Genomic DNA, 13871 nt, shown 5'->3' with positions numbered 1-13871 from the left:
TTTTGGGGGCTGTTTTGGACAACTTGGCAAAAAGTATGCTGATGTGGCATCATAATGGGTGATGTGGACTTGAAACCTTAGTTATAAGTAGACAAACCTGCCAAATGAGCTGCTGTAAAAATCTGAGAGCGATTTAAAATTTTTAAATAAAATTTTGATAAGCGCAAAGTTAGGGTGTTCAAGTACCGGGTCCTCTCCCTAGATATTATCTCAGTCAGTCAATCAGATCTAATTTTGAGATCTGCCTTGCAAATCAGATTTGATTCTGAGACCTGAATAGTAAATGCAAGCATGATAAAAAGCTGCAAACCACCTTAAAGAAACTTGTAGGTGTCGCTGCTTTAAACGCCAGACGGTTAAACATACAATACTTAATAATGAAATATGTACATTTAAAACAAGTTTGACGAGAGGGTCCTATCAGCTCCCTGATAGCGTGAAAATGCGCTTCAAACTTGTGAATGTTCACTCTGATATTGGGACCCAACCACAGAGTACATGCCCTTTCAATGGCCTCGGACGGACGTAATAAATTAACGTACGCTCTTCCTTAAAAAACTCATCAACATAATTTGATCTATTTCTTCCAGTCATTTTCATAGCTCCAGAAATTGCCTGTTTCGTAATAATGTTACAGAAGTTTTCTGATGGACAGATGGGTTATTTCAATGCAAATTTAATGCACATGGATGGGGTGATAAATGAAGCATTCATTGCTAAGGTTCTATATGTTATTAAGCATTTGTTTCAACATTTCGCAACCTGCGATTCATCAAAATGGAAGTAAAGGTGGTAAATGGTAATGCTTATGGCTTGGAGGCAGTGAGCCCCCTTGGCCAGACTTTCAGTACTTCTTTTTTCTCAGTTTGCATTCAGGCCATTTTCGAGCTGGAAGAACCCATGGACGTCTTAGCAGCCAAGAAAGCCATTCATGACATTCTTCTTCCTTCCAATCCTCGCTTTTGCAGCATAATGGTATGCTGTGCACACTCTTTTTCTTCACTTATGTCTCGTAGACTTATTTTGCTTTGTTTTTGTTTGTTCATGCCTTATAAGCTTATTTTACTCTTATAAAAACATGTAATAATAAATAGTTCATTTTGAGTAGAAGAGTCGGCTCTTTATTGGTCCCGGATCTAATTCTAAGATTCGAACTTAGGTTTGGGGTCATTATGTACGATTTTAATTGGATAAGTCTGGCCTTAGCACGCACTTTAACTCGTAATAAAATGGGTTAAAGTGTTCCATTAAGTCGCTAAAGTAACAAAACAAAATAAGTATATAATTTGTTTAGTGAGAATAAGAATAGTCGCTAAAGTAACAAAACAAAATAAGTATATAATTTGTTTAGCGAGAATAAGAATGGTATTAGAGTGAAATGAAAGTTGGTAAAGCAACAAAACAAAACGAGTATATAATTTGTTTGGTGAGAATAAGAATGGTAGAGTGAAATAAAAGTTGGTAGGGGAGAGGACCCGGTACTTGAACACTGCGCTTATCAAAATCTTATGGTACTTGAACACTGCGCTTATCAAAATCTTATGTAAAAATTTCAAATCGCTTTCAGATTTTTACAGCAGCTCACTTGGCAAGTCACTTACTTATAACTAAGGTTTCAAGTCCACATCACCCATTATGATGCTACATCTGAAACAAAAGTTGGTAGGGGAGAGGACCCGGTACTTGAACACTGCGCTTATCAAAATCTTATGTAAAAATTTCAAATCGCTTTCAGATTTTTACAGCAGCTCACTTGGCAAGTCGCTTACTTATAACTAAGATTTCAAGTCCACATCACCCATTATGATGCTACATCAGCATACTTTTTGCCAAATTGTCCAAAACAGCCCCAAAAAAAAGTGAGACCAATGGTTGTGCATAAAGGGTACCCATAGTTGAACAACTGATGTGGCATCACATCATTGGTTAATTTTTATAACTAAAGGTACATTTTATTCAATTTTGAGTATTTAACATTGCACTAACAACTTTAAAGTCACAAGTATTAGTACAATGTTGTCAAAAAAAATTGGACATTAAATCGGTAAAGTGTAGATATTAAGTGGACAACTCCATTCACAACTATTGGAACGCGTTAAAGTACTGGGTCTTCTTCCCTATGTCTTTTTTGAATGTAGATCAGATGCTCTATAAGATTTTTAAATTAATCTCACTTATATGATCAATTTGTTGGATGGCAGAGGGAGGATAAGCATGGAAATCTTCATTGGGTAAAAACTGAAGTTAAGGTAGATGAGCATGTGATTGTTCCGGAGTTTCCTCCAGGCCAAACTGAATATGATGAACTTGTGAATGATTACATCTGCAACATACACCTTGCTCCTCTGCCTAAAAATCGACCCTTGTGGGGGTTCCACATTCTCAACTATAACACAAGCAAAGCGAGAGCCACGTTGATTATAAACATGCACCATGCCTTAGGGGATGGCACTTCCCTCATGTCCTTACTCTTCTCTTGTATCACCAGAGCACATGACCCACATCTTCCCCTCACCTTTCCTTCTTCCAAATCCACCATGCCCCACAAACCTAGTCCACCATGTTATTCATGGGTATCGGCCAAGTTTATGTATAACATGTTGCATAGACTATTTGTGCTTGTGCTTGTGTTGTGGTACACTCTTTGTGACTTCATTGGCAGCTTACTAAGAATAAATTGGATGGACGATAGCAAGATACACATTCGAGGGCCTCCCGGAGTAGAAATGCTGCCTAAAGTTATGACACATGCCACCTTTCCCATGGAAGACATCAAGAAGATTAAGAATTCCATCGGCGGAGTATATTATTTTCTCTAACTTGCCCTTATATATTTGTACACTACTCTTCAGTCGTCCTAGGCTTATCTCGGTAACATGCTTTTGCAGACGGTAAATGATGTGATAATGGGGTTAATATTCCACGGTCTTCAACGCTACTTGCAAAATACTCATTCTTATGGTAAGACTCCCAACAATGGATATGCTTTAAAAAACAGTTGATCTGTGATTGTGACTCCTCATAATAACGTGGTGATTGCAGGAGAAAATGAGAAAATGAGAGTAACAGCGATTGTTACAATGAATACACGACTCTTATCAGGACTGAAGGTAGTACGCAATCTGCCTCTCTACTTTATTCCATGTTCTTTAATCTGATCTTATCTATGCAGTTTATATAGTAGTTTTCCACAATCGATTATGTTCCTTATTATGTTCCTATAATCTTATAGATTACATTTTATGACCGATCATTAGAATGAAAGAAAAAAGGAAACACAATCTACGTATAAATCTCAGCAAGCAGCTCTTCTATATACTCTTGAACATCATGACTAACAAGCCATTGATGTGAAAGGGAAGCATTTATGAAAGGAAAGCTTTTATGTTTATGAGATGGTTCAGTTTAAAATGAACAGCACTAAGCCCTAACGCAAGTTCATGACAATATCTTGTGGTTTTTGCAGGATATAAAAGAGATGATGAAAGCTGAAAGTGGATCACCGTGGGGAAACCGGTTTGGGCTGTTGCACGTACCCATCACAATGCACACTGCTACTGTTAATGTGGGGAGTCCATTAGATTCTGTGCGAAGAGCCAAAAAAATCTTAGATCGAAAGAAAATGTCACTTGAAGTTTTACTCACCAGTCGACTATTGGCTTATCTGGGTCGACAGGTATGACTATTTAACATTTTTATCTTAAGAATAAAGCCTAATGTGATGTTTAAGCTATCCTTAAAATTATCTTTTATCTATTGGCACTTAAATCAGACCATGGAATAGCAGTGGTATATATATCTCTAATAAGAGATTGGATAATTGGGTATTGCAGGCATCTGCATTTTGTGTGTATAAGACGCTGACGAATGCAACGCTAGGAATATCGAACATGGTGGGGCCTACGGAGAAGATAGCCATGAATCGAGTTCCTGTTAAGAACATGTTCTTCTCTATATCTGGTTTGCCTCAGGTATAACTTTCTCCTTTGCAAATCAGAAGAATAACTGTTCACTTCTATCATGACGTTGAGGGTAATGTGCAGGTTTTTTTTACAAGATTGTGTGTGTTTTTGTCGTTAACATTTTAGATACACTCGTAATCTATCATCAAAATGTGAAGAGTGTAGAGAGTAAATGCTTGTGATTAGAAATGTGAATGACAAGAATATACACAATCTAATCCAGAAGGTAGTGATTGTAAAAACAATTGAATGGGATGATAGACTGTATTGTGGTGGTTTATTGCAGACGCTGCTATTGACGGTGGTGAGCTACATGGGGAGTGTACGGCTGGAGGTGATTGGCGTGAAAGGGTACGTAGACTGTGAGAGTCTAGCCGAGTGTTTTGGCGAGTGCTTCGAGGAGATGAGGAATACCTCCATGCAATCTATCCGCTGACTTATGCAAGAATGATTTTTATTGTCCAACAGCTTTTGCCTCGTATGTTTTAAAATTAGAAATAAATTGAAGATGAAACAAGTCATTTCCGGTGCTGTACTAGTCCTAGATCTACGGCTAAGTTTCAGCGGATGGCGTGTTCAAGCATCGAAATGTACATTCGATCGTACTATCGTTTGACTGACACTATTTATTGCAAGTTAATATTTTTTATTTTCTATTAATAAATACAGTTGTGGCCGGTCATCCACAAACGGCCACAAAGTTGAAAAGATGTCAGATCTGGTGCATTCATTCTTTATGCTATTTAGCCATGGCCCGTCTACGCACCTAGGCTGCCCACACCGTGATGTCCTTTGCTGACAACACAGTCAGTAAATAATTCATCCTGTCAGCGAAACAATGAATAATTCATCCTGTCAGCGAAACAATGATTGCCATGCAAAATATTTTTGTTTGCTTCAACATAATTTTTCACTTATTATAGCACAGAATATATTCTGTTTTTTCTAACCAAATCTTTTATACATTTTAAGATTTAGTTTAATGTCTAAAAATTTAAAAATTATAGATAATAAAAATATTATTATTTTTGTTTAATTTTAGATAATTTCAAACTTAAAACTATTAAAATAATTAAAATAATAAACTCATTTTTAAAATGATAAAATATTTTTTATTGAAAACTTATTTATAAGTATTATTTTATAATTCTTTAGTTAATAAAAATAGGTAATATAAAATTAGTATTTAAATGATGCATTATAAGGTTGTGAATTAAATCATTATTGAATAAAAATTAAAAGAGTAATTATTAAACAAAATTTCTTCTCCATGTGTAGGACATCATCTCTTGATCGATAGAGTGTACATCAAAATAAAAACAACTAATTCCTACAAGAATGTTTATTGAATTCACAATCAATATGTACAAAGCTCATATATGTATTTTTTCTATGAATTTATATTTTAGTTTGCTAACATTTCTTTTGTCTATAATAGAGACCAACCAAAAATTACTCTATAGACAGAAAAATTTGTTGAAAGTTATTCCAACATGACAATAGTAAAAAAATTAAACCTAATCTAAAATATGTGGGAGCAATCATGTATCTTTGGGTTTCCTTCAAATTTTAGTTTTAAGTTATAATTTAGAAAAAAAAAAAAAAAAAATCTTTTTCATAAATCATAAGATTTTTATTTTATTTATAGAGTTGTAAAGATTTTTTTTGTTATTTTCATGTTTTAATTATTTTAAAGCTTTAATTTGATTTGTCAACCATTTTATCAAATGTTATAATGATAATTTTATTTTATTTTAAATGAATTTTACTTTTACATTTAAGTCTTGTTTTAATTAAATTGTAATATATGATTAATTTTAATTGATTATTAGGCAAGAGCCTACAACAACACAATGGTTATTTGTGAGCCTCTTATCGAAGAGGTCTTGGGTTCAAATCTACTTGCGGTCATAGAAAAAATACATATACGAGCTAATTAGTGTTGACTTCGACCTTTTACCGATTAAAAAAATTAAATTAAATTGATTATTCATAAATATCTATTTTTTGTTATTATTCATAACATTTTAAATAATTTGAGTGTTAAGATAAGGATACCGATTTACAAAATATTATAATAACAAATTTTAAAAAATAAATAAATTTACTTTTAGACTTAAGTCTTATAAAATATATTTTAGTTTTAGATTTAGATTTAGGTCTTGTTTTAGTTCTAAATTCCAATATATATCTAGATTTAATTTAGTGTTCATAAATTTATATTTTATATTATACATAATATTTTAAATTTATTTATTTTTTATTTCATAGTTAGAATTGTGATTAGATTAAGGTTTAAAAGTTCCAAATAAAGGATTAATCATAGTTAGAATTATAATTAGGGTTCCAATTTTTATTAGAGTTGGTGTTAAGGTAAGAATTGAGATTACATTAAAAAGTATGCTTAGTTTTGTGAATACTCATAGTAGGATAATGGGTTAGGATTGTGTTTACAATTTGAACTAAGATTTTTTATTAAAAATACACCTAGTCTAGGCTTACCTATTGCACCTTATTAAAGGTGCAATTTCCTAGTTTTAATTATGATTTAAACACAGTTTCTATGTTAGTAGTTATGTTTAATGATTTGAATTTTATTCAAGTTTTTATATATTGAAATAATTATATTATTGATATTATATTACATATGTTATTTTATTTTCTATTAATTATTATTAAAGCATAGATACAAAAAGTTCAAACAGTATTTAAAGAGGATCACAACAACAAAATACAAGGTTATGTCAATAGACCTTTGGTCGATTGATGGTGAAGTTGAATGGCTCACAAAAGAGTCCACTAGAATCAAGTCATCGTGCGTCTAATAATTTTGACTAGTATGAAAACTTATATTATATAATGCTTAATATATCTAATTGATTAAAAAATATTTTAAATATTATTTATTTTAATATAATATACTAATAAAGTTAAGATCTAAAACTTATTATTCAATAAACTATTTACAACTGAATAATATATATTTTTATCTTAATTCTAAATTTAAAAAATCATCTATGATTTTTACCATTACCCTTGCAATTAAACCATTTAATATTTAAAAATTGGAGTTTAATTTTTTTTTAAAGTTTATCTAAAGTTTTAATTTGTTGTCAGCAATTTAAAAATAAGTAGTTGCACGTTTCCATGTTAGAGGGACAACACATATGCAAATATTATATATTTAAAAAAATTATAATTTTTACACTAAACTTTAAAATATATGAAAAGATTTGATTAAAAAAAATAACCCATGGCACGACAAGAGTCATTTCGTTGACAGTAATTTTGCATGGCAAGAAATATTTGGCTGACTGTGTCATCAGTGAAGGACAGCCCAAGGCGCGTAGATGGATAGCGGCTTGATGCAAATATGTTGCACCGTAGCCGGTGCCTTAGCCATAGGCTCCACAAACAAGTTCTAGGTATCTAAGCCATGCATGCCGCATGCTTGAAACCTTTTCGCATACACGCTGTCAAATTTACTTGGGGCATCATCTCGACCTCGTTGTTTATGATATCTTCGAGTCTTGCACTCAGCAAGATTTGATCCCTGATGGGTTGTTTGTGAACCATTCAACTTCACCAATTGGCGAAGGGCCCATTGACAAACTCTAGAAATTTTGGGTATTGGCTAAAATGTAAATCATAGCAAAAGGTTGACTATTTCATTTGTTTATAGAATTTACAAGTTTTATAATTTATCAACTTAGTTTTGAAGTGTTGTCTTAATTTACTTAAAAGTGTCCAATAAGCGCTCACTTAAAATTGTCAATCTTTTAAGACAAATATTCTAATAATGCTATACAAATGGTACACTTGCTAGTGGGCCAAACATTTGCACTGCGATAGCCAATGCCACATACATGCCTATACACTAATAATGTCATCTTTTCCTCTGCAACTAACTTGCTCTAATTTTTCTTTTGTAGAATCGTACATCCACCACATTGAAATGATTTTAACAATTTATATTATAATTTATGTCTTCTACTAAATATATCCTTTTTAATTTTATTATTATTGAATAATAGTAATGTTGATAACAAAGTATAATTTGCATATATATTGAAAGATTGAAAATTTAAAAAATTAAAAGAATGTAATATACATTATGTCTTCATAATGTAAAAGAATGTTAAAAACTATATTCACACATGAATGTAACTCAATTTAAAGCAATAAGTTGGACAAAACTATTTTACAATGTTTTTACAATCCATGAAAACTATTAGCTTAATAAGTTGTTTACCATGAATATTGTTGTCATTGATTGCTAATGTATTTTCTTTGTAATTATCATTATTAAAATACCCATAAAATTCAAGATTTATTTAGAATATAAAAAATGTAATGGTAATTAATACAAATAAAATTTTAAACTCTTGGTACCATACCAAATATATTTGATTAAGTGGCTCAACAACTAAAGTTTTATTATTCATTATTTTAATAACACAAGAATTAAATCAATTTTTATAATGACCTAGCTTGGACATATGGAGGTTTGTAAATGTACACATGTATAATCTAACATTAGTAATAAAAAGTGGATATAACAACCACATTTTAAACATAATTTCTCTAAAACTCTCTACTTTGTAATCTAACATTAGTAATAAAAATTGAATATAATAACCATATTTTAAATGTCTTCTCTACAACTCTCTCCTCTATAATCTAACATTAGTAACTAGCTTAGATATCTTTATACATCTATCTAAAACATGCTGAGAGATATCAATCTTGAGGCACCTATTTCAATAAATAGTTATTGAGAATAGATAGATAGATGTATAAAGATATCTAAGCTAGTAGCATCCGTAGCGCAACATGTAAAATTGAAATCTATTAAATTTTTAATTTGAAATTTTTTTTTAAAGCATGACACTCATCATATCCATTATGTTTTATAGATATTGAAATATAGAATATATAATGAATACAATTAATCTCTTTCTAGAGATTTGAGTTGTTCCTCCTCTGCTTTCCTTTTGAGAACTTGCTTCCCTGTCTTCATCTTTTCATAATGATCATAAGAAAATGGTGGTGAAATTCGAAGTCCATCCAAAGACTTAACTCGTGATATAGCAACAAATGTTAGTCCTGTCCTTTCTCTTGGTCCAATGTCAACTGTTGCCTTGGAAAGTGTTAATCCATGTGATTTATGGATAGTTAATGCCCAAGCTAAACGTAAGGGCAATTGACGTGTGCGACCTCTTTGTATTGGAGAAATGGGAATTAATTTTGGAGCATCGTCTTCAAATGGTATTCTAGAGTAATTGTCAAATTCAACCATAACATATGTTGGTGGATCTGGTGGGGCATTTCTAGGTTTGTATATGATATTTCGAATGTATCCTAGAGCTTCATTGACAAGTCTTGCTTCAATCCATAAATTAGATGTTAACATGACTCTTGCATCCTTAGCAAGTAATAATTCAATATTTAGTTAATCATTTTGATCTCCCCCTAGATTAGTACTTCCTTCTTTTGATGCAATGCTGTAGGCAACTGGTTTTTTTTAGTGAATGTAATTTCTTTCTATTATGGTTATGAACATTATCATTTGTTGTCAATAGATGAATATTATTATCAAATTCCTCTTTAACATTTTGGGGCAATGAAACATCTGTCCTTGTCATTAATAATTTCCAATCATCTATAGTTGGAGTTGCATCTCGTATATTAGTGAGTAATTGGCGAAACCTTTGTTGTTCTTCACTTTCACATTCTTGTCTAAACACTTTATCCAAAGTAACAATAGTCTTAAACTCTTCCCATAATAATTGTGCACGAACATTACTATCATAAGGTGGTTTTTCACTAACAGAAGGTAGTTGTCCCAAATTTCCTACTAAAATAATCGATCTTCCTCCAAAATTCATATTTGAATTTTCTAGAAAAGCTTGACGTAATCTTGAATCTATATTTTGTAACGAATTTTGACGAATAAAACTCATTTCACCAATTAATATGTACCTAACATGTTGAATTTCTTCTTGTAATGTTGTGAGCCTTGTGCCTTGTAAGTCAGAAAAATTTGTAAGAGGAATTCTTAGAGTTGAATCAATTGTTGATGCGCCAATGTTAAAAGCTGCAATTCCAGTTGGTGCTAATAATAATAGGGGAGAACGTTGTGGTGTTGATGCATCATAAAGAGCTTGACGAATGGCTTGAATTAGACATGATTTCCCTGTTCCAACTGTTCCATGAATTATCATACATAATGGCATGACATGTTCACCTTGATTATAATGTGTCATAATAATATCAAGTGCTTTCTTTTGCTTAGCACCTAAAGTTTCATATGATATACTCATCATCATATCTTTAGGTATAAGTAAATCATTTTGTTTCATAGCATTGATAAAATGTATTGCATTATTTGTGTATTCTTCTCCTTGATATTCTGCACTCCGTGGATTTTGTTTGTCGATATCTCTTCTTCCCAGCATATCTATTTCTATTAGATCCATCATTTGTCCATGATGTAGTTTTGATATTATCTCCCACTCATGCTCAATTATATTTTAATTATTTGGTAATTCATTTTCATCTTTAGAATCATCATGAGTTTCAACATTATTTTTAGATTCATTTTCAATAGTCCGCCTATCCACATGCCATGGATTATAATTAAGGGACTCCTAATTGGATACAATTGTAGTATCATCTACTCTAATATCTCTATGTATATTATGAAATGGTTTGTATAATAATAACTCTGACCAACAAAAATCAACCCATTTCTACGAGTTTCACGAAGGAATATTTGTAAATCTTGGAAACACTCTCACAATAGCTGCCACTATCCTTGCTTGCCATTTATTATCTTGTTTTCTTCTAGAGTTATAGGTCCAAGATCTAGCTACATCTATTAGTGTGACACTTTCCATTGCATATGGTCTATCCATATATCCTTCAATGAAAAGTTTTAGGTGAGCTTCATCATCATTTTCTTCATTCTTTATCACTGGCTTGAACACCTCTCTTGAAACATTTAATATAACAAATACTCTACTACTTTCTACTAATGGCAACTCTAATAACATATGGCATGTTTCTTGTGCACCAATGTCTCTTTCAATTAGGGCTTCAGTTAGTAGTCTCTTATATGACTTTGATGCTGCTTCATCTGGATTTTCAATATTTGCAAGTCTTACCAACATTTGATGATATGTCTCAGAACTCTTTTCTACTTTTGCTGCATACTTCACAATATAATTCATTACATCATGTTTTGAAAGAACAGGATGCCAATTTACATTTGCTCTCCACAACTGAAGTATGGTATGATTATGTGTGTTTACTCGATCATCATTTCTTGTTGGTTCATAAATTTTATCTCTTGTTTTTGGATCTTCAAATAATCTTGATCGATCCAGATGTAATGGGCATGGTGCATTGTACCTTAAAAATAAAGAAAACTATTAGCTTGTACACTATTTTTTCATTTCTTAGTTAAAAAAACATATGAATCTATATAATTATCTTACCTACAAACCATTTTATGGTGCATTGTACCTTAAAAATAAAGAAAACTATTGGCTTGTACACCATTTTTTCATTTCTTAGTAAAAAAACATATGAATCTATATAATTATCTTACCTACAAACCATTTTCCCTCTTTTTTTACGAAGGCAAGCACCCTCTTTGCATATTGTATGGTGTTCAACACAATTGAGCAACTCTTCATAATCACGTTCAAAGTCAAGCTGTTGTGTATTTCGAAGGCATTGATGTTGTTTAAAATTTTGTAGGACCTATTATTGAAGATATAACAAATTTTATTAAGTAAAAAAAAAAGAAAAAGCATAATATATGTTGAATAGCTATAGAAGAATTGATATCATACCTGTATGTTTCGTTGATGTGGATCTCCCCTTGGATTCAATGCATGTATAATAGAATCAAAATATTTTTGAACTATCTTGATTTCATCATGATTTCTCCAATTAAGGCTGTCTATGTTAGGTGCTCCCTCTAACATATGAATCCATGCACATGTGGTGATCCTCTGTGTTGCCATTCATATCTTGACCAAAAATCTTTTACTTTCATTCCCTTTAGTAGCACTTCCTTTCGAAACATTGTATATCTTAGATGCATATAATATGCAACAATATGTGGGTAGTCAATAATATTTTGTCATCACTATTTTTGTGCTTCTTGTGGATTAGATGGCTCTGTTCCTGGCATTAATGCATGTAAGTTAGGCCAATACATATCCACTGCACTCAAAGTAAAGAAAATTGTTGGTGTTCTAATTTTATGCAAGAGATCACTTAATTCAGCTCGACATTTTGCCTAATAAGACTTTGTACCCCTTAGAGTTGTACCAAAACACATCAAGTGATCCGCTAGATGTGAGTGAGGGACATTTTCTATATGTTCTCGTAACTCATTGATTGTGATTGGCATATCTTGCAAGCTCTTTTTGGGAAATACTGCTAATGAATTTTGTGCATGATGTCGCATGATCATATTCATCATATAATACCTAAATCGTGGGTGTCATCCAAACTGATGATCTCTATATCGAAGTAAATGCTTAACAAATTCATGAAGATAGACTCTTCTCAATCTTGGTTCAATCCAATTGCATCATCCATCCAAAAATAGTGTTGGAAAAGCCATATCAAGTAATCCTTCTGTGACATACTCATTCACTGGAGATGTTCCAATTCTTGGCCAATCAATTAGTGATCCAGGATCTACATTTGGGTTATTTATCCATGCATGAATTAGTTCCATCCCTCTTCGTGCATTTGGTGGTTTAGAGGCCATTGATGTAGTATGATTGATAATATTTCCTTGATCCATCTCCTTTATTGGACACACAAATACATATTCATTTGCATCCGAATCAAATTCCATATGAATTGAGTTTAGCTGATCAAAGATGTTATCATCTGAATTAGATGTAAGCTCACTAAGTGCATTTTCATCAATTTGAACATCTCTATAGAACTTATCATGATTTATTTTAAATTGAAGTGATCTGTAAACCCTCTCTTTATTGACTATAAAATTATAACTTGTTCCACGTTGATCCTTCTTGCAAACAATGATAATAGGTAAATCTTTTATGCGATGTGGTAAGATTTTAGCTATTTCTCTTACTTCTTGTGGAAAACTTATGGTATGCCCTTAATATTTAAATTGACCTCCAATTGCATGTGTAACTTGAAGAATGGGGTTGATACGTGCTATCAACATTTCTTCTATTTGTGTTAGATTAGAAAGCTCTAATGGTTGTGGATCGGGATCCATGTTGTTTGATGCTGAAAATCGATGTTCATTCTTTTCTTGTTGACATTGATGACAAATAGGGCCTTTAGGGACCCGTGCAACCTTCATTGAAAGATAACTTTCTTGACAAATGTAGCACATACTGGGCATAGCAAGTTTATCTAGTCCAATTTGAAACATTATTTGTAATGTCCTCAAGTCAATCCCATTATTTTGAATAGTATTGATTGTCCCCTTATCCATTCTATTTTGTGTTCTTTTCAATTGTCTTTGTCTTCTTATTTGTGATGTCAACTCTTGTTGTAAATTATAATTGCCTGAATCAACATTCATAAGATCCTCTACTCGATTAGTTGGTGTTTGTAGAACACGATCTATTGTCATAGAATTCATCCCATCAAAACTAAACCCACCATTTTCATGAGATTGAGCTTGTCCTTGATTTGAGTCATGTTTACATAGTTGTATTTCTCTTTCATTCAACTCGTCTAGGCTCATAGATCTTTTTGTTTGTCTTCTCACTATATTTTGGTTATCTTGAGATGTTTGTGTACGATGTGCTCTCATCTTATCTGCATGTTGTCTCATTTCTTCTTCAATCTCTTCCACTGTCATAGTTGCCCTACGCTTGACATGTCTTTCTCTATCAAGTT

General features: G+C 32.1%; 2 protein-coding genes across 2 annotated transcripts; one reads left to right on the top strand and one right to left on the bottom strand.

Moving 5' to 3' along the window:
• Positions 1–763: 763 nt before the first annotated feature.
• Positions 764–4909, top strand: LOC149552537 (wax ester synthase/diacylglycerol acyltransferase 11-like). Its single transcript, XM_089789796.1, has 7 exons — positions 764–975; positions 2202–2801; positions 2889–2961; positions 3043–3110; positions 3467–3676; positions 3834–3971; positions 4249–4909. Exons 1-7 carry the CDS (start codon positions 778–780, stop codon positions 4396–4398), a joined length of 1437 nt encoding a protein of 478 aa, XP_089645922.1. The 5' UTR covers positions 764–777; the 3' UTR covers positions 4399–4909.
• A 4001-nt stretch (positions 4910–8910) lies between these two features.
• LOC149552536 (uncharacterized) lies at positions 8911–10441 on the bottom strand. The gene is made up of 2 exons (XM_089790206.1): positions 9575–10441; positions 8911–9387 (listed from the first exon to the last, which is right to left on the bottom strand). The coding sequence occupies exons 1-2, from the start codon at positions 10439–10441 to the stop codon at positions 8911–8913; spliced, it is 1344 nt and encodes a 447-aa protein (XP_089646332.1).
• Positions 10442–13871: the final 3430 nt, after the last annotated feature.

This window comes from Cupressus sempervirens, chromosome 6, assembly GCF_028749045.1.
Source record: "Cupressus sempervirens isolate cs-2001-9-10 chromosome 6, ASM2874904v1, whole genome shotgun sequence".
Taxonomy (NCBI): domain Eukaryota; kingdom Viridiplantae; phylum Streptophyta; class Pinopsida; order Cupressales; family Cupressaceae; genus Cupressus; species Cupressus sempervirens.
This window is presented reverse-complemented; position numbering and strand designations above follow the sequence as displayed.

Coding starts and splice junctions, on each gene's coding strand:
- LOC149552537 (XM_089789796.1), top strand. CDS start 778: ATGGAAGTAAAGGTGGTAAATGGTAATGCTTATGGCTTGGAGGCAGTG. Junction 976..2,201: donor CTCGCTTTTGCAGCATAATG/GTATGCTGTGCA, acceptor GTTGGATGGCAG/AGGGAGGATAAGCATGGAAA. Junction 2,802..2,888: donor TTAAGAATTCCATCGGCGGA/GTATATTATTTT, acceptor ATGCTTTTGCAG/ACGGTAAATGATGTGATAAT.
- LOC149552536 (XM_089790206.1), bottom strand. CDS start 10,441: ATGGATCTAATAGAAATAGATATGCTGGGAAGAAGAGATATCGACAAA. Junction 9,388..9,574: donor ATGTTTCATTGCCCCAAAAT/GTTAAAGAGGAA, acceptor TTACTTGCTAAG/GATGCAAGAGTCATGTTAAC.